The sequence below is a fragment of the Panthera pardus genome, unplaced genomic scaffold (assembly GCF_024362965.1).
Source record: "Panthera pardus isolate Hobbes unplaced genomic scaffold, ASM2436296v1 HiC_scaffold_6, whole genome shotgun sequence".
Classification (NCBI taxonomy): domain Eukaryota; kingdom Metazoa; phylum Chordata; class Mammalia; order Carnivora; family Felidae; genus Panthera; species Panthera pardus.
The window spans coordinates 61,261,317-61,279,663 of record NW_026526991.1 but is presented as its reverse complement, the minus strand read 5'-3'; the positions used below and the strand labels follow the sequence as shown (position 1 = coordinate 61,279,663).

Sequence of the window (18,347 nt, the reverse complement as noted above, 5' to 3'; positions counted from 1 at the left end):
TCACGGTTCTCAAGTTCGAGCCCCGCATTGGGCTCACTGCTGTCAGTGCGGAGCCCACTTTGGATCCTCTGTCCCCCTCTCTCTGCCCCCCGCCCCCGCTGACTCTCACAAATAAACATTAAAAAAAAAAAAAAGTACACTTCTAACTGGCTACAAATTCAGGGGTTCCCATGACCCCCTCAGGTTCAAATAATTCATTAGAATGACTCACAGAACTCGGGAAAGCACTTGCTTATAACAAGTTTTATTATACAGGATACGAATTAGGACCAGCCAAGTGGACAGATATATAAGGCAAGGTCTGAGTGAATCACAAACACAGCTTCTATGTACTTTCCCCACAGAATCAGGACACATCACCCTGCTGTTGCATCCATGTGTTCACCAGCCAGGGAGCTCACCAAAACCTGTGTCCTGAGTTTTCCTTAGGGTCTCATTACATAGGTATTATCTTTTTTTTTTTTTAATGTTTATTTATTTTTGAGAGAGACAGAGACAGAATGAGAGTAGGTTAGGGGCAGAGACAGACGGAGACACAGAATCCGAAGCAGGCTCCAGGCTCCGAGCTGTCAGCACAGAGCCCAATGTGGGGCTTGACCTCACGAGCTGTGAGATCATGACCTGAGCCAAAGTCAGATGCTCAACCCACTGAGCCACCCAGGCGCCCTTCCGGAGATATTATCAATCGAAATCATGGACCGTTTGGTTAAATTCAATCTCCAGCCCTCACTCCAACCTCCCCCCACCCAGGTCAGGCTGGTATCACCTAGCTCATAGCCCCAACCCTCTAATCAAATGGTTGGCCTTTCTGGCACAGTCAGCCCTCATCCAGAGTCAATTTCCGCATAGCCTCTGGTGTGGTTGAGGGGCACTCCATGAATAACAAAGACACTCCTATTACTTGGGAAATTCCAAGGACTGAGAGACTCCCTCCCAAGACCCAAGGACAACAGCCAAATTCTTTAGTATACCAAAAAAAAAGTCTTTATTATACAAAAACCTCACGTTTCTTAAAGTTTATTTTATATGTATATTTTTTTCAGTAATCTCTACACCTTACATGGGACTCCAACTCACAACCCCGCGATCATGAGTCACATGGTCCTCTGACCGAGCCAGCCAGGTTCCCCTATAGTAAAAATCTTATTAATTTTGAAAGCCGGAGATGCCCTGTCCCAGGAGATGGGAGTCCAACCAGTGTGTTCGTCATTAAGATGGCCTCAAGACCCATCCTATTCCCAAACTGACTCACCTTCCCAGTCCTCCTAAAGGGGCATGCCAGCCAGCAGACAGAAGAGATGAGTTAGGTGGAGATACCGTGCTCCCATCCGCCCACTCACTGCCTGCTCCCCCGGGGCCCTGAGTAGCAGACGAACCCCTGACAGAGACCCTTAAGCTCTGGTGAGGCAATCAGAGACCTGTTTACATCTCTTCCCAGATACCCATGAGAACCCTTTGCAAACAGTGAAGAGGTAAGAGAAGGGAAAATCTAAACCACCACTTTGGACTCATATGCAGGAGGGAAAAAATAAAAAAAGGACCACACAAAAGGGTTTAGGAGCTTTTCATGCTTAGACTAAAAATCACAGGCTGGGGGTTTCATGAAGTGACTGGTCCATCTCTGGCAGGGCAAGAATCTGCCCTTCACCCAGCAAGGTCTGCAGAGCGCGGGAGCTCCCGCTGTAGTGTGATATAGCGATGCCCCACCCAAGAGGCAAGAAATCGAGATTAACAAGCACCCACCTGCCTGGCACTACGCAAGCCACTTTCAAGTGTTCCCTCACTTAATCCCCACACCAACCGCATGAGTTAGGGATCCTCGTTTTACAGATGAGGATCCTGAGGCTTGGAGAGGTTCGCTGATTTGCCCAAAGCCGTAAAGTCTCAAAGCCGAGATGAAAATCCGGGTCTTCTGGTCCTTCCCCACTCTGCCACACTGAATTCTTTCTCTGACCCAGCCTCAGTCTCCCGTGGGGAAGTTTCCTCTTAACATCCATGCCTCTCGCTTTGTCCTGGTCCCTGTGAGGAAAAGGCTCAGCTTGAAGGAAGCTGTTCTATGAGGACAGGTGGGGATCCTGGCAGGATCTTTTCTCTAACACAGCAAACACGACCTCAGAAGTCACTCTCAGCTGACCAGAGGCTCCCAAGGGAACACTGAGGTAGAGCAGTTTGCAGATGGCAGATCTCTGTGGAGTTGGTTACCACACGACCAGAGGCAGTGCTGGAAGGAAGGTGAAGGAAGCAGCAAGCCAGAGTAGTGTCAAAACTGCCACGCCAGGTCCCAGCAACCAGGGAGGGAGCCCGGGAAGACTCTGTTGCTCCGGTCCAGGAAGCACGTGGCTTCCCCCAGAATGACTTGGGGACCTTGAACGTGTCCCGTGCCGGGCCACGTGGGCACTTATTTCATTAGCAGCGGCAGCAGCCCCAGCTCATTCAGTCTCTCCTTGGCCACAGCCTCCCAGCCCCTGTTGGCTTGAGGGCTACGAGGTGAGGGGTGCAGGAGCCCCTCCACCCGGACCACAGGCATCAGGCCTGCCAGAGCCCGCCGTGCCCGCTGCTCTGCCAGCCGCCCCACTCCCACCACCAGCTGCACCCCCAGCAGCTGCACCTGTCGGCGGAGGGCCGCGTCACAGGCCCCAAGAAGCTGTTCTCGCTGCTCGGCAGGTAGCTCCGCGGGAGTGACGTTGCGCCCACTGGGGGTCAGGAAGAGCAGAGGACACAGATTGTGGACAAAACAGTGACGGAAGAAGACTTCAGGCTGTCCACACAGTTTCCGGAAAAGGCCCCAGAACCGGGCACCGCTCACCTCTGACTGAGGGCACTCCAGTCCCAGCACTGGTCGCTTAGGGTGCTCTTGGGGAGGGGTCAACACATGCCCCCCGATGCCCAACCAGTCCCGGACTACGTTCACTTCCCCAAAGGGCACCTGCCGGGAGGGAGAGAGACATGGGGGTTTCGTTCCGGAGACCTGATGCCTGGGTTCTGGGTCAGCTGACCCCTTTCCACCCTGCATGGGGACCCAGTCTGGACACCCCACCCCTACCCCCTTCACCCAAAGGCTCGAGACAAAGATTCTGGCCCTAAGGTTTGATCCTGCTCATCTTTCTCCAACTTCTCATTGTGGACTGCAGTCCAGAAGAATCTGTTTGTTTGCTTCTATCCCCACCTGCCTTTGGGACCACATGCAAAGACTATATGGGAATATCTGGTCCTACACAGGATATGATGGGTAGTACTGGGGACAGACAGATGGTCTGAGACAGAAAGCTGCCAGGGGTAGAGGAGGCCCAAGGACAGGACTGACCACTGCTCTCTGGGCGCCCTCTCAGCCCCAAGCCTCAGGTTGTCATTTCCATCGATCATCATTGATCACCTTTCATCCCCCAGTTGGGGTCAATAAAAGCGATTGAGCCTCCTGCCCTGAAGCCTCTTCCCCTCCCCCATCTGCCAAGCACCCCCACTGAGGGGCATTCACTCATCCTGAGGTCTGAAAGGAAAGCAGGCAGGCCCCAGAGCCGGCTCTGTTTTCAATTTCTCCTCAGCTAAGAAACAGAAGCAGGCCGGCTGGATGCCCTGCGTCTCCTCCATACCCACCCCTGTCGACCAGTCTCCCCTGAGGACCCAGTAGTCCTGGTCCCTCTCCCGATCCCAACCATGCTCTAGGGAAAGAGGAGATCCGGCAAGGTAAGGGTTAGATGGAGCTGGCGGAAGGAAGGGCTCGCAGAGGCAATTAGTGGACAGCTCACAGGGGAAACGGAACTACCATTAATGTGCTTGGTTAACTACAGGCAGCAAGGCCAGGAGAGCGTCTGAAACCACAGGAGCCAGCATGTGTCCTGGGAGGGGACGAGGGGGCCGTACCCACACATGTGCACAGCCAGGCCCATGCTCCTCCCCCCACAGCACACACGACCAAACATCCACCCTGGAGCCTCCCACTCCACCCGCCAGGGGAAGCCAAGCCCTTTACCCCAGTCTGGGCCATGCCAAAGGGTCCTGGGTTCATGCCCAGGAACAGCACTTCCTTGGGGCCCTGGCAGTAGCGGATCACATAGCTACGGTGTGGCTCCCACGCATACTCCACAGGATTGTAGATGATGCCCACGGGCTCTGAGAACCGCAGCTGGCTCAGTTCAGAGCTGAGCCGAAGCTCCTCCTCCAGGAAGCCTTCAGCCAAGTTTTGAGGGCAAGGCTGGGGCTCCATTAGGGCACTTGCAGGTTCATGGAGGGGCCCCAGTGGATAAGCCTGGGGCAAAGCCATGTCACTGCCACCTGGAAAAGAGATGAACAGAAGCTTCATCAGCCCTCAGCCCTAGAGTGAGAGGGATCCAGACTGGCCAGGGCTGCCCTTTCCTGGGCTCAGAAGAGACTGTCAGTCGTCCCCCACCCCCTAGGGTTGACTGAGTTCATCTCAGTTCTTGGTAGTGATGGGTCCTTCCTCTCCCCGCTTCAAGTATACTTCTTCTCCATATGTTACCTGGTTAGACTAAGCCATCGTGCCCCACTCCAAACCTCCTTTCCATCAGGCATAGGTCTTGAGTCACTAGTTCCTAGGCCATGCCAGACACATGGTAGGTGTTCAGCATATATTTACTGGTGGCAAACTTCCAGCGCCTCTAATGTCACCCTTAATAAAACAAGCGCAGCCAGGATGGGCTGTGTCCTGAAAACCAATGTGCTGAAGAATGAAATGCAGGTGCACAGCCAGAGCCCGGAGACTAATTACAGGAGGCTAATTACAATCGCTTCCAGGTGGTGAGCAATTGCTCTGTGCCAGGTACACCTCATTGGTCCCCCTAACAACCCCATGAGGGGACTATTATTGCTCCCATGTTACAGGTGAGAAGACTGAGGCTTAGTAAGGCCAAGTAACTGGCCCAGGGTCATGCGGTTAACAAGTAATGAAGCTGAAATCTGCACCCAATCTGTCTGGCTCAAGGCTACGCTCTTAACCACCCATCTCATCTTGCCTGAGACGGTTCAGTCAGCCACCCTGCTCATCCAACAACACCCCCGCCCCAAACCCAGCCCAGCTTCTTGCCCACAGTCAAGAATTCTCAGTGGTGAGTAGGATGATTACCAGGCTCAGAATAGACTCTTACAACCATGTAACCATGGCCAGAGCCTCAGGTTTTCTCATCCAAATACTAAGAATAATAATATCCACTCAATAATAGTAACACAAGGGACGTGGGGATGGGGGGTGGGGAGGAAGTGGAGAAGCAGAGGAGAAAGGGGGAAGATGGGGGTGAGGAGGCCGAGGGAGCACTCCGGCAAGTTCTACAGCCTACAAAGGCAATTTTTCCCAATCTTCCTTCTCACAATTCCCCCGCAAACCCAGGGTTCCAGCCTGACCATTCCACTCACGCTTTCAAAATGCCTTTCCTACCCCAACTCCCAAAACTCTGCACACGCCATTTCTTCAAACCCGACCAGACACACTCTTTGAATCAACCAGGACTGTGACCCCTCTGCCTCTCCACACATCCAAATCGTACCCCAGCCTGCAAGATGCAGCTCCAGAGATCACACTGGTCCCTTCCCACCTCAGGACACTGTGGCATTTGCCGTGGCTTCCCAGTCCCACCCTACACATGAGAAGGTCTGGTGTGAGACCTGGGAATCTGTATTTTAAACCAACTTCCTAGGGTGCCCTGTTCAGTTTCCCTCTATACCTTCAAGATCCTAGCTTTTATTAGGTAATCAACAAATACCTGCTCAGCTCTGTCCATTCTATCTTTTCCAATCCTGTTTAAAACTACCTTCTACCTCGGAGTCTTTCCCGATGAACTCTCCATTTCTACAGCCTGAGTTCACTCAAGGTTCAGCTGTCCACTTGGCATTCTGCTTATTTCTGAGGGCTTGCCAGGCTCTGGACGTTTCCAACCTGTTTGGGCCTCCCATAGGGCAGGGGTCAGGGTTCTTCTCCCTCTCAACCTCTTCTCCCAGAAGGGACCTCAGGGGCTGACTGAACAGCTTGATCCATCTGACCTCAGCCTAGGGGAGCAGAAGAGAAAAAAAAGTCAGGGCCAAACTTAGACAATCTTTCCCCAGACTGATCTCAGAAGTCTTTAACTGCTCTGTGCAGATGGCTAACCAGGGCCAACTGGGCTCAAACAAAAGCCCAGAAGGGAACGGTGGAGAACTCAAATGTCTTGAGGGGCCCCTGCTCGGCATCTCCTCATGTAGTGCCAATGTTAGTGGACTGGCTGTTCCAGCTCTGGGATCTCTTCTTCCACTGAGCCTACCTTTGACCTTTAGAGACCTGTGCTGGGGATAGCAAGGCTGAGGGGTATGAAAAAGAGTGACAAGGCTTTGTTTTCAGCGTTCCAGTTTCAGAGCCTAACCTGATAACAAGAACCACAGTCTGAGTGTCAACTGAATCCATTTTTAGCCCTAGTTTTATCTCTAAGTTTCTCTTACGCAAGCCATTTAACTCTCCTCCCTATGAAATCACATATTCCATCCGACCTACCTATCAAAAGCTGTTAACTCATTTATTTTTTCCAATATTTATGAGTCTCTTACATGAAAGGCACTGTGGTCATCTCTTGAAGAAATAATAAATAAGAAAATGGAGGCCACGTTCAGAAAAACATAAAACAATTTTCATACACTGTCACTTGAGCTTTATTGTCCTAAACAAAGCACTACGAGAACCCAAAGGTGGAACTTGGAAGTCCTATCCAAAGTCACCAAGAACCAAAGACTTAAGAAACGTAGATACATTATAAATTACAGCGTCGTATTAGGTGCAAAGGCCGCGGAGGGTGATCCAGCAATGTCTGGCCATCTAGGTTCTCTGACACTAAATCCAGGAAGTGGAAGAAGGAATCCTAGACACTATCCACTCCCCTATCCCTTGGGGGCACTCCAAAGAGTCGACAGGGACAATCAGCAATCCTTAAACGAAAAGCAGCAGTAGTAGGTCATGGACTTAAAAACACCACTTTATCCCTCCTACTGGTTCTGAGAGGGCCGCCAGCTAGGGGTCCGTAAGAAACCTCCGCGTCCGCCCTAGGGCTCCGCCCGACGGGAAAGCCACGTCTCCGCAGGCCCTCAGGGAGGTTCCGTGGACTCGACTCTCCCTGCGCCGGGGCAAGCCCCAAACGGAGCAAGGGTCCCTCAAACACACACATTCTGACTCCCCGCTCGACACCGCCTCGCAACCCTGAGAGCCCCAAGCCGGCCCCCCAGCACCCCAGGTCCCCGGGTCCCGACTTCCTCACCTGGTTCAGCTCTCCATCCGGTTTCCGGTTCCCTTCCCCGCCCCCGGGCGCGGAGGACAGAGGGAATTGTAGTCTACTTTGCTTAGGGAAGGAGATTGGCGTAGCGGCGGCAACTTCCGCCGGAAATACTCAAATCCCCGGAAGGCGTGCTAAGTTAGCCCTAAGTGACTCTGGGGGTTGTAGTTTATTCCTTACATCAGAGCAAAATCAAGAAGGCTTTAGGAGAGACCAGGCTCATTAAGGACCTCAGAGGTCCTGGCCGCTAGCCCTCAAGGGCAGCACCCTTCCAAAAGTTCATTGACAAGACTTTTCCCAACAGGACTGCGAATCAAGGAGCTTCAACCATTCCCCAATCTCGAAGCTCACCTGAGGGTATTAAATGAAAAAAGACCATTTCTAGTCCTCCTGCTGCCCAAGGGATAAGAGATCTCTTCTTTGCAGCCCTCAAAGGACAGTATCTAGAACATCCAAGGAGGCACTTCTGGAATCTGCTAACAACTTTATTCTTATTTATTTATTTATTTATTTTGCTGACAACTCTTTAGTAGTGGCTTTGAGACACTTACATTTCCCATTACTGCCCAAGCCTGTGTTTCCATGGCTTTCCCATTTGATTTCTCTCTCTCCTCTGCTGTGCAGTCTACCCAGCCCTATAATCTCCCATCCTTCCAAATCCTTCCAGTCAAATACTCTGTCCAGGACACCTTCCCTGATCAATCCTAACCCCATGGCTGCACCTAACAGTCCATTCCCTCCCACCTCCCCAACCCAAAACAATGTCCAGAGCTGTCCCGTTCCTAATTTTGTTCTTGTCCCCCACCTGGGTATATTTCTGTGTCCTGACTCTAAGATTTTCATTACACGGGGAAGCCCCATAAGGCTAACTATCTTCTAAATCCCTCCCACCCCCTACCCCCTGCACCCCTCAGCACAGCCATGACTGAGATCAAGAAGAAGCAAGGTCTCCCTACAGGTGGTAAAGAAGGAGACCAGTGAACCCCAGGACAGGAAAAGGAGAGAGAACAAGGATGCTACCCCCTTCCCAACCCTCCCCTGCTCTCCTACAAACAGACAAAACTTAATTGGGTGTGGCATGAGCTTCAGGGAACTGTGAGCAGCAACCCTCTGACACCAAAGGTGAAAAACCACCCCACCTTTGCAAGACTTTGGAAATAAAGTTAATCATCCACCTCACAGTCTGTTATTCCCTGAGCTTACATTTGTATCAGATTCTTTCCCTGCTTGTCCTTGCCTCTCTCTGCCTATGTAAATGTCTCTCTATCCCTACTCTCTTGATACTTCTCTGTATCTATGTGTCTCGGTCTTCCTCTGTGTACATCTATCCCCATGCCTCTGCTTCTTTCTCTGGAATGACTGAAATAAGAGTATCCGGAGCTTCTAGAACCAACTGCCCCCTCAGGCTCCTCTCTCTTCATAGATCTATGCGTTTGTATGTCTCTGAACCAAAATTATGGGGGCGGGGTGGGGGAACCACACTGTGTTGTCATCTTATTGCTTAAAAATGCTAGGAGCCTCACCATCCTTTGGACAACCCTCCTGCCCCACCCCATCCCTTTGCCACTTGGTTGCGAGCTGCTTCCAGTGTATCATCATGGTGGCCCCTCCACATTCCAAGGCCACTCCTGGTAAGAAAGTAATGAGTAAAATGAGTGACAAGCAAACAGAGATACCCCCAGGACCCCCACTCCCAATGTCAACTTCCAGAAAGACTTAGAGGACTGTTTCTGTCCCTGTAAGCCCATTTACACCAGGAGCCCAAAGATAGGGAGTCCCAACATAGGCAGAAACTGAGTCTGAGGCAACCCCACAGTGAGTTCTTGTAGCTGGCCCCGCAGGGCTCTGGGAGCCTTCTCTGTCTCTAGACCATGCTACTCTTCCCCACCTGGTGGGTCCTTCTCAGGGAAGATGGAGGTGAGGAACTCTCCTGAAGTGGGGGTGCTTAGTAACAGAGACAGAGAGATTTTCTAAAGGTAAAGCCTAAGAGATGAAACTTGGGCTGGGGTGGGGGCTGCCAACCTGTCTTGCCTATGTCCTAGTCTCCTGGCCCTCTGGGAAGTCTCCAAAGCCTGGCCGACTGTGATTTATGCTTAGAACTTACCTAGCAGGAGCAGGAGCAGACCTGTAGCCTGGACAGAGCCTGGAGAGTTGGGCCACTCCTTAGGGTCCAGCCAGGCTTGGGGCAGGGCCCTCTGCTGCCCAGCAGGCTGCTCCTGGGGCCAGAGCCCAGGCAGGAAGGGGTTAACGGGAGGGCTTGTTTTCCTTTGGTTTCCTGGAGCTGCCGAGGCTGTGTTGGGCCACGAGCGCCATCTATCGGCCTCTGGTGGTCCTAGCTCTGACTCTCTGCTCATTGGCTTCTAGGCGGATCTTTTAGCCCTTCTTCCCCTGCCTCCATGCTTCCAGAGTAGAGGGGGGTTGCCTAGCTGCGCGGCTCCAGTGTAGAAAATAGGTATCAGGGATTGCAAGAGGTGAGGGCCGCGTTTCCCCCTTCCCAAGTACCAGATGTCACCCTTGGTAACTCCTGCCACCTCTGCCCTAGGGGACCTCAACGGGCTTCTGGTGTTTGACTTTCAGCCTAGCCATATCCTCCAGCTCCTCCACACTAGGGGGTTTCCCTCTCTCAGCCCAATAAACATTAAAAAAAAAAAAAAAAAAAAAAGCCTTGGAGGGGTGCCTGGGTGGCTCAGTTGGTTAAACATCCAACTCTTGATTTCAGCTCAGGTCACGATCTCGCGGTTGTTGAGTTTGAACCCCACAGCCATCTTGGCACTGACGGTGCAGAGCCTACTTGGGATTCTCTCTCCCCCCTGTCCCCCTACCCCTCTTGCTCTCTCTCTCTCTCTCTCTCTCAAAATAAATAAAACTTAACAAAAATAAAATAAAAAGCGTTGGAGAGGAGAGGTGGCATAGCAGAGGCCTTCAGAGTGTGGTCTCAGGACTAGGACTGCCTGGATTTGGATCCCAGCTTTGCCACTTACTGACCTTGGGCAAGATGCTTCTCCATGCCTCAGTTAGCTCAGTTGTAAAATCGGATAGTCATTGTAATCCATCTTTTCTTTGGTGATAATTAAATGACTTCATTACAGGGGCACCTGGGTGGCTCGGTCGGTTGAGCGTCCGACTTCAGCTCAGGTCATGATCTCACAGTTTGTGAGTTCGAGCCCCGCATCCGGCTGTGTGCTGATGGCTCAGAGCCTGGAGCCTGCTTCACATTCTGTGTCTCCCTCTCTCTCTCTGCTTCTCCCCTGCTCACACTCTGTCTCTCAAAAATAAATAAAGATTTTTTTTAATTAAAAAAAAATGACTTCATTACATAGGTGCTTAGTACCGTGGCTAGCACAGAATAGTGCTCTAGAAAGGTTAGTTATTGTTGTTGCGACTGTGTGTTCGGGTCTCAGGCAGATGCTAGTCGGACAACCCAAGATCCAGGCCACAGAGCCATATCAGACGCACAAGCACAGAGGTCAAGACTGGGCAACGCATCCCTGGAGATTTCCACAGAGACAGTGACCCATATGGGCTAGGTGTGGGGGCCGGAAGTTCGGGATTGCAAGGGAAGTTCTCCAAGATCATCAGGAAATTGGATGAGAGGGTCAGAGAAAGAAAGAACTTGAGATAAAGATGTAGGAAGGAAAAGCACTAAAAAAAAAAAGGTATTAGCAGGCCCTTCAAAGGACCTTGAATAAGGGAGGGGAGAGAACTCCCTGACGCGTGGGGTGAGCAAGGGCCACGGCATCCCAAAAACATGTCCTCCTTGGTACAGGCACAAAAGTCTCAAGGTTGACCAGGCTTCCCAGTCCTCCAAAAATATATCATATCGAAGGCCCATGCCAGCTCTGTGGGGACTTAACGTTCAGTGTTTTCCCCCAACCTTGTGGGGAGGTGACTCACAAAGGGAGAACGCTCTCTTGTCCCGCTCTCCCCTCCCTCCCAGAATGGGAGAACTGGGGAAGCCTGGCCATGGACACATCCATTGCTTTGTTAACAGGTTCACCCTGTTCCCGTGTCTTCTATCGCTCTGCCTTCCTCTACCTTACTGGCAAATGGGTACAGAGGCTACTTCTCCAAGGGGTGAGATAAGGGGCAGAGTGACATGCTCCCAGAGAAGACAGAAATGCAGAGCCAGTGGGGTTCCTGGTCCAGCCTCACCACCCCCCACCCCCACCTCAGCCCCAAGGCAGCACAGACCAGCTTTACGGATTGATGGTCACTTAACCGAAGGCAGGTGACAGCTTCCAGGTCTCTCCAACTCAGGTGTTCTCCTTCTCCTGGGGCCTGGACGCCGGGGTCCCCAGGAGAGGAGCAGGACAGGCTGGATGGGCTGATTTGCATCGCTTACTTGGGAAGCAATTATCGGAGGAGCTGTCAGCTCAGCGCGGCTCTCTCTTCACTAATCGGATTTTCACCGGAGCCCGGGGCTGGGGGGTGCTAAGTAATTTGGCTTGATGCGGTGGTGGGAGGTGTCGGGGCCGGGAGGCCGGGCAATCCGTCTGAGTGGTGTTCGAGTTGTCCGGAGCAATTATCCTGAGGGGACCACACAGATCTCAGATGGACGGCCAGCCAAGGGGACTGGACTGGTCCCCAAATCCTGCAGCACAACTTGTGGCAGAGTGGGAGGAGCCTCTCCCGCAGGGTGAGCCAAGTTAAGCCACTGAGAAGAGTCTAGATGAGTCTGTGAGAGGGGAGCCACCTAGCCAAGTAGGAAGGAGGCCCAACATACCACCTTCTGGCCTACCCGCCACCCGGCCCTGCCCTACCCTGCACCGCCAAGGAACCAGCAGCCGAGCAGGGACTTGACCGAGGAGGAGCCTTCCAAGCCCTGCTTCCCTCCCTGCAGTGCTCCCAGGCCACGCTGTCCCTGCCCTTGTCACTGCCTCTGTCACTTGCCTTCTCTTGTCTCCACAGCCCTTTTGAACCTGTCCCCGCTGCCCTACTCCGTATCTCCCCAAGTTCACAATGGACGGCTGACCCCTTTCTCTGCCTCTGCCCTCCGTTTCACACCTTTCAGAACGGCGATAAGGATGATGACAGTAGCGAACCTTTCCTGAGTTTTTCTTCTACACCAGACACCGCCTTAAGTACTTTACACGGGCTCCTCGTAGTAACACGGCAAGGGCCGTACTCTATATCCCCACTTACTGACAAGGACACTGCTGCTGACTGAACTTCCTGAAGGAGGGACCACATCTGGTCTTTGCATCCTAAGGTACCAGGACAGCTCTGGTCCGTGTCTGATGCCCAAGAAACGTCTGTTGACCGAATCGACGATCCAATGAGTGATTTACCCTCTTCGCTACTCCTGGCTGGCCTCCAGGTGACATCCACATCCCCGGTTTGGCCTCCCCACCCTCTCATATCCTGACGCCCCTGTCATCTCAGCCTCACCTTCCTCACGCCTCTCCACACACTCTATCCCATGACACATTGGAAAGCTTTGCTGATTCATCCTCTACCGCCTTTGCACAGTGACCCATCTTGTCCCCTTCGCCTGGAACATTCTTCCCTCCCCATCTCTGGCACTGAATACATTCTACTCACTCCCCTTGGAAGCATTCTCTGATCCTCCCTTTGCTTGCGCATCCCCGGGGAGCCTTGTCACCAACTCTTAAATGTTTCACTTATTGCTAACGTACCTTACAGCCCCTGCTCGATTGTTTTGAGAGGTCGGCAATCATTCCCCTCTCTCCTGGGCACAAGCCCACTGCCTTGTACCTATTAGGTGCTCAATAAATATCTGTTGAAAACAGAAAAATATCTGCTGTGCATTTTTGTTTATCTCATTCAGAGATGCCCTTACGGCGGGTTGAAGGAGCACTCAACTTTGGGGGAAACTTGGGAGTTGGGGGTTTGGCAATGGCCGACGGTAACTACCAGCTGTATGTCCTTGGGCTGATCATTTCATTCTTCCCCTGGAAGAGAGGATGACAAAACCGACCGTAAAGGATCCGTAACACATCCTGGTCTTATCTGCTCAGAGTCTGTCTCCAAAGTTGTGGAGATCTGTCTCTCTCCATGTTTCTGCCTCACTACTGAGCCTCTGCCTCTCTGACAGCCACCATCTCAGGCATAGCCCAGGAGTCCTACCACCCAGCCCCCTTGCTGTCACTAGGCCTGTCATTTTTTTCCTGATGCTACCATTCCCGGGAGGTGGCCCCACCCTTCTGCCGAGAGCCCAGAGGACCAGCCTCACCTTGGCTTCCTCACCCCCTTAGCAAGTGAGACCTTGAGTTCTCCCTCTGAAAATATTAATAATAAAGAAACGAGGCACTGGGCATGCAACTGGATGCAAATTGGCCCCAATTCTCAGTCCAAGAAACGGAATGCCTGAGCTATGGACCCAGAGAAATCCTGTGCTCATTTGCATGCTATTTGCATTATATTTACATGTGATCAATTTCATGTTCAAATGCACAACCCTCCCCCCACCCAGTTGTTCTCCCCCCGGGGTCCCCCCTCAGCCTCTGATCCCCATCATTCCCCCCCCAGCCCCTACCCCACTTCCCCTAGCTCCTGCCACAACCCCCTTCATCCTTTTCCTTCTTCCTGCCGAGGTCCCCGATGCCCCCTCCCAGCTCCCTCCGGTACCAGCAAGGACCCACTTGCCCAACACCCGGAATAGATTCCTGGGGTCTTACCCTTCAGTTCAGGAGGGGCATCCCTGCCTGCCCCCTCCCGCCCCGAGCCGGGCGGGCGCAGCAGACAGCAAGCGCGTCTCTCAGCAAATCCCAGCCCCATTCAGCCTGGTGATTAATGGCGCTGCCCTCCCCATGAACCTGCCTTTAATACTGAGGAAGTTATGAAACCGCTATACATCAGCAGCTCCGGCCCCGCTGCCCCCACCCGCCTCCTCCTCTCCTCCACCCCCCACCCTCCAGCTCCCTCTTCAAAATCTCATTTGGGCTCCTGCCGCCTGGGCCCAGCCCTCCGCTGGCCTTTGCTGGGGGGAGGGGGTGTCTGCCCCTGCTGCCATCCCTGGTAAGGACCCACATCTCATTTTCCCTTCCTCTCTCCCCCCTGCTCCGCCCTCTCTCCCTCCCCCCCCCCCCATGGCTGCATCTCCGGACCCATTTAGAATTGCTGACATTTTATCTGCATTACATACATCACTCCGTCCCCAGCAGCCATCTCTCATGGATTGGGGGGGGGGGGGGGAAGGGCGGGGTGGTCCTGAGCTTGGGAAGATGGTGGGAAATAGGGTGAAGGTGGGGAGATAGATAGCACTTCCTCCACACCCCTTTCCCTTCAGGGCCTCCCCCAGCCACCTAGGAGGTTATACAGCTGAGACCCCCCACTCCCCAGGTAGGTGGTGGCAGAGATTGGTACCTTGGACTTCTCATGCAAGTCCCTGCTACCTTACGACATTAAAAGACATTTAGACTACATGGACCCAGGAAGGTCATATTGGCCATCACCTTTCCTTCCGTGGGGCTCTTCCATGGGAGATTATGAACATGGTTGCTAAATCGTTTTTGCTCATCTGTTCTCACATTTCCTACACTCCTCTTTTGGGAAGTCCCTCTGAATATCTAACCACTGTGCCTCATGCTGCAGCCATTATTTTCTTCTTGTTTTGTCCTCAGAAGGTCGAAAAGCAGTGTCGGCTCTCCAGTGAATTATAGACCCTTTGTTCCAATGCCTGAGTAATCATAAATATGGCCACCTACCCACACTCCTGATTCTTATAAGTATGAGAGGAGGCACAAGATGGGGCCATCCCGGAAAGGAGGAAACTGAGGCCCAGCTTCAGGAGGAAGAAAAGTGAGAACCTGTCCAAGACCAGGAGGCCAGGACCCAGGGGTCCCACAGTCCCAACGAGCAGTTTTGTCTCCCTGGGGAGGTGGACAGGGCAGAAGGCAACAACAGACAGACAGGTCGGGGCCGACAGACAGACAGCAGAGAGGGGGGAAAGGAGAGGCTGGGAGAGAGACAGGCAAACAAAGAGACAAACAAACAAAGAGCCAGACAGACAAAGGGACCGTCAGCCAGGGACAGGCAGACAGGCGAGAGGAAGCTGACAGGGGACTGCGGCGGCATGTTCCAGGCTGGACACAGAGAAGCGCTCTGTCTGTCCCTGCCAGTCAGGGTCTCTGCCAGAATGTGTCTTTCGGGATCTCTGGGGCTTTTTGTTCACTGGGTCCACAACTATCATTTCCTGGGAATTTTTGTTCTCTTGAGGCCTCTCCATGCCGTGTCCCTGTCCCTTCAGTTTCCCTCTCTGTGGTCTCATCCCAGCGACCCCAGTCTGGGGCCATCTCTCTGACCTGCCCGTTATGTACCCTCTCAGGGAGACCAGACACTTCCTGTGGGTTTGGGGCGGCTCCCACAGCAACCCGGCCGATCCTCCAGGGATGGACAGGAGGGGCAAGGCCTCCAGCTCTGGGGACAGCTCCTGGGCCTGCAGAACCGAAAGGGCAGTATAGAACCGTGTCCCCATATCTGGCCAGGCTTATCCAATGCGGCAGGAGGAGCTCCAGCAGGAAGGGGAAGGACCCTCTGCTCCCCCCACCCTCCCGCTAGCTCAGCCCCAGACAAAACAGACCTCAGTCAGGGGTATAGCGGGGAGTGGCTGATTTACATGGTGTTTGCATCTCATTTGCATGCCCCTGATTCCCAGTCATCCCACAGACCTTGTCCCTCTAATTCCAGGCTCTCTCGAACTCAGTCTGGCCCCCGGGAGGGTTGGGGGCAGAGAGAGGGTGGGTGGGAGCGAGGGTGGGGTCCACACACTGGTGCCAGTGAGTCTGTCATACATCTCCCGCCAGCACAAGACACTTCCTTGCCCTGCCAAGGGACACCTTCTCTCCTCCCTTACAGACAGCATTCCGGTACCCGGCACCAGCCACACACTATCCTCCAGACATGATTTTCGCTGTCCTCCCTCTGACCTTGTCCCCGCGTTTCCCCCAGATTTCCCCTCCTCTGTTTAGTTCAACATTAGCCATTCTTTAAGGTCAGGCCCCAAGCCCTCCTCTTCCATGAAGATTTCCTTGGTCACACAGTCCAGAGTGATCATAAAACTACAGTTCTCAGTACTGGAAGGCACCCCAGGAAGCCACACCGTTTTGCCTTACCTGTCTTCAGGTAACTGATGAATCACTATCCCCATTTTATAGATGAGGCTACTGAGGCCCGGGATCTGTTAAGTAACTTTCCCAGGGCAGTATGGTCAGCAAGTAGGGAGAAAATGAGAACTCTTCTGAATGTCTCCATTCTACCCTCTCCTTGTCATTCATTTGGCCCTGAGCAATGCCCTGTTCTGCACCCCTCTTGCTGTCCGGTGAGCTAACCATTAGATAACTGTTGCTTACCCTCTTCTGGGCTGGGATTGTAGTCTCCCACAAGCTCCCTGGGATCCAGCCACACCAAATCACTGGCAGTTCCCTGAATTCTCCTCGCCCTTCCTCAGCAACGTGCTTTTACCCATGGTGGCCCCTCTAACAGGACTGCCTTTCTTCCCACCACCTTATGAACTGGAAAAACTCCAGCTCATCCTTCAAAACCCAGCTGAGCTGTTGCCTCCTCCATGAAGGCTTCCCTGATGTTCCTCTGAGCTCCCTCCCCCCCCAACACCACCACACACACACTATATTTAAGCCTGGCATGCTGTACTTGTCACATTGCTACTGACAGCCCGCCCCCCTCCCTAACCACAAGCCTTTCAGGGACTTGTCCTACTCGGCTCTTTCGCCAAAGCATACATTGTTTCATTGGACCAGATTTCATTACCACATTCTTTCTCCAAGGCAGGCCCACGGAACAGAGGCATCAACCTGTTGGGGAGGTCAAACAGAAGGTCCAAGAGGTGGGGGCCGTATGTAAAAGGAGAAGTCCCAGAAGATTGTCCAAGGGCTCAGGATGTGTCCTTCTGGCTTTTCTAAAAGCTAATCAAATGATTGAACGGAGAGAAGAAGGTAGAGGAACAGAGGAATATAGCTGAAGGGGAAGTGGGGAAGAAGGAAGACAGGGAGAAGAAAACAAGGAATGAAAGACGTGGGGTGAGGGGCAGAAGGAAGAAGGGTCAGAGAAGGCCGGTGAGGAAAGAGGGAGGGGCGAGAAGGAGGGAGCCCAAACTTCCGATTCTCAAACATGCGCAGCAGAGACCCGGAAGTTGGGCCTTCGTGACACTCCTGCCCCTATTTTCCTGTCTGGGAAATGGGCACATCTCTCCTTCTCCGAGAACAAGTGAGGCTGGGGAGAGGGCAAAGGACAGAAACACCTGCTGTGCTGTGTGCCCCGAGGCCCCTAACACCCCCTACCTCACAAAACTCACCTGAGAGGCAGGATTTACTCCCACCCTACAGATGTGAGGGACCCAGGCAGAGAGGTAGGTACTCCATTTGCTTCCAGGAGGCGGGGTCTGACTCCAAAACCCTTCTCTTCCCACAGCCCCAGGGCCCTTTCAGCATTATGGACAGGAGAGAGAGAGAGAGAGAGAGAGAGAGAACATTTCACATCACACTTGAAAGTCAAGATGCAGAGGAGAGAGGGGGGACCAGTCATCTCCCCACCCCGTGGAAGGGTATGAGGTTGTGGTGTCACTTCCCACTTCCGGGAGAGCCCCCCTGCATCGACTCAGTCTTTGCCTAAGAGGCTGGTGATACTCAGTCTAAAAATCTAACGACTTAACAGGGGCTTTGAAGACACACGTAAGAGGAGGCAGAAAACTGCCCCTCCTCCTTCCCTCCGCCGGTGATCACCAAGCCAGCGGAGGGAGTGGGTCAGGTGTTTTCCTCTGAAAGACCCCACACAGATCTCTTCCTTGTCCCCAGAACCCAAAGGCCCAGAAACGTCCATGGTCCTCTGAGGCTCGGAGACGCACAGTGGCAGGTAACCGTACCCAGCCCTCCTCTCTTCTCGGATCCCCACCAGGGAAGTGCAGGTAGGACTGTGGATTACCGGGGACTCTCCCAACCCCACAGAACCGGAGCCTCACCGCAGGTGAACAGGCAACTGCCCTGTGTACAGCCCCTTTCAGAAGCTCTCTGTCAGAAAGTCCTTCCTAATGTCTAGCTTACATCTTTCCTGCTGCTGTCTATCCAGTCCTTAGCTATGATGTCAGGGCAGAATCTGAGCTCTCATGGTCAGAGAATGGGGAAGAGA

At 53.1% G+C, this 18,347-nt stretch overlaps 1 protein-coding gene and 1 long non-coding RNA gene across 6 annotated transcripts; both read right to left on the bottom strand.

Annotated features, from left to right (window-relative positions):
- Nucleotides 1–228: 228 nt before the first annotated feature.
- Nucleotides 229–7,680, bottom strand: SMUG1 (single-strand-selective monofunctional uracil-DNA glycosylase 1). Of its 4 annotated transcripts, none has more exons than XM_019419601.2 (3): nt 7,230–7,680; nt 3,971–4,272; nt 229–2,926 (listed from the first exon to the last, which is right to left on the bottom strand). In XM_019419601.2, the coding sequence occupies exons 2-3, from the start codon at nt 4,259–4,261 to the stop codon at nt 2,399–2,401; spliced, it is 819 nt and encodes a 272-aa protein (XP_019275146.1). In that variant the 5' UTR covers nt 4,262–4,272; nt 7,230–7,680; the 3' UTR covers nt 229–2,398. The 4 variants fall into 4 exon arrangements, with proteins under 4 accessions (XP_019275146.1, XP_053750991.1, XP_053750992.1 ...); XM_053895016.1 differs by lacking the exon at nt 7,230–7,680 and adding an exon at nt 5,763–5,997; XM_053895017.1 differs by lacking the exon at nt 7,230–7,680 and adding an exon at nt 5,770–5,997.
- A 2,218-nt stretch (nt 7,681–9,898) lies between these two features.
- Nucleotides 9,899–14,048, bottom strand: LOC109249238 (uncharacterized). 2 transcript variants are annotated; one of them, XR_002072501.2, is made up of 4 exons: nt 13,883–14,048; nt 12,881–13,156; nt 11,436–11,771; nt 9,899–10,503 (listed from the first exon to the last, which is right to left on the bottom strand). It is a non-coding gene; the product is annotated as an uncharacterized LOC109249238 (long non-coding RNA). The 2 variants fall into 2 exon arrangements; XR_002072500.2 differs by having other exon boundaries at nt 9,899–11,771.
- Between the last annotated feature and the right edge of the window lie 4,299 nt (nt 14,049–18,347).